General features: G+C 42.2%; 1 protein-coding gene across 1 annotated transcript in view; it reads left to right on the top strand.

Moving 5' to 3' along the window:
- LOC116703333 (zinc finger protein 572) overlaps window positions 1-1,377 on the top strand; it is a 3,167-nt gene extending 1,790 nt beyond the window's left edge. Inside the window, exon 2 of the mRNA XM_032537999.1 lies at window positions 231-1,377. Within this exon, the coding sequence (XP_032393890.1) occupies window positions 231-1,072 (842 nt within the window). The 3' untranslated portion in view covers window positions 1,073-1,377. The remainder of the gene's footprint in view (window positions 1-230) is intronic.
- Window positions 1,378-1,603: the final 226 nt, after the last annotated feature.

Here is a 1,603-nt window from a genome sequence, read left to right as displayed (position 1 = left end):
TTTGGGAGCTGCCTGGGAAAACTGAACTGATAAGACCGTGTGACTTTTTTCCTTGAACTCCCCTGTGATTAATTACATAAAACCTTTGCAATATTCACCTTTAATCATCTCTGTGTTGCTCTGTGTTTGATTATTTGAGTATCTCTGGTGAGTTCAGAAAATCTCTGTTATAGTTCAATACAGAATTTTTGAGCAGTGATGTGATTTAACAACAGGTCTGTTTCCTGCAGATGTCCAGCAGCTGTCGGTGAGTAAAGAACAGGTTCCCCCTGAGCAGTGGGAGTGGAGCCCCAGTCTGGACCAGCAGCACCCAGAGCCCCCACACATTAAAGAGGAGCAGCAGGAGCTCTGGGTCAGTCTGGAGAGAGAGCAGCTTCAAGGGCTGGAGGAGGCTGATAGCACCAAGTTCCCATTCCCTGTCCGTGTGAAGAGTGAAGATGATGAAGAGAAACCTCAGCCCTCAGAGCTTCATCAAAGACAAACTGAACAGATGGAAGGAGAAGCTGATGGAGAGGACTGTGGAGGACCAGAACCAGCCAAGAACTCAGATCCAGATATAGATTTACATATAAATACTAAAGACCAGACTGGAGACTCTTCAGAACCTGAGATTGATTACAGTTATGAGTGGAAGAATACCAGAGAAGCTCAGTCAGGTTTAAACTCTTTGGAAAAGAATGGTGTTCATGTCTGTCATTCGAGGTGCAGTAGGCCTGCTTGTCAGAAACCATTTATCTGCTCTGAGTGTGGGAGAAGATTCGGTCGCAAGTCACATCTGAAGGGCCACATGATTATCCACACAGGACAGAAACCTTTCAGCTGCTCAGTTTGTGCCAAAGCATTTGGTCGCAAGGCAAATCTGAAGGTTCACATGCACTCTCATACAGGACAGAAACCTTACAGCTGCTCAGTTTGTAAAAAGTCTTTTGCACGGAATGATTATTTGCAGTTACACATGAGAACCCACACAGGAGAGAGACCTTTCAGCTGCAGTGTTTGTGACCAAAGATTCACTTGGCAAAATCAGCTCAAAACCATCAGTGTGTCTGTTGTCAGTAGACCGAGACTGTGATTTAATAACGATTAATGGTGTACATTAATCGTTATAAAATCACAATCTCGACTCACCCTGTTTTTTGTTAAATAACTGACTTTTTTTGAAGGACTTCTCATTTAATTTTTCGAGCCGACTGCATCCCAACATCACACTACTACTTTCTTCTGTGGGTTTTAAACATAGTCTGTATAAAATGGGTTTTAAAGTGCTCCAAGCTCTACAATGCTCTCCCTTCTCTTCATTGAAGCCTCTATGTTTACAGGCTTGTAGTGATGGCAGTGTTTTTTTTTTTTATCTCATCCCTTGGTAACCGCCCATATTATGCTCATTTTCAGGTTGATAATTGTGTGTTGAGGTTGTACCAGAATAGGTTTATATGGTTTTGTTTTAAAAAAACACCATATTTTTGTTGTAATGCACATTGCTGCAGATGCTGTTTTCACCCTGTGTGTATAGGTCTCTGTTTTAGCTACAGAGTGAGACACCTCACTTCTTTACTATCTTTGTTTGGAGTCACAAATGTGCAGTAGCTAGGTAAGATCACAT

Source organism: Etheostoma spectabile, chromosome 15 (genome assembly GCF_008692095.1).
Source record: "Etheostoma spectabile isolate EspeVRDwgs_2016 chromosome 15, UIUC_Espe_1.0, whole genome shotgun sequence".
Classification (NCBI taxonomy): domain Eukaryota; kingdom Metazoa; phylum Chordata; class Actinopteri; order Perciformes; family Percidae; genus Etheostoma; species Etheostoma spectabile.
The sequence above is the reverse complement of the archived record's forward strand: the minus strand, read 5'-3'. Positions and strand labels throughout refer to the sequence as shown.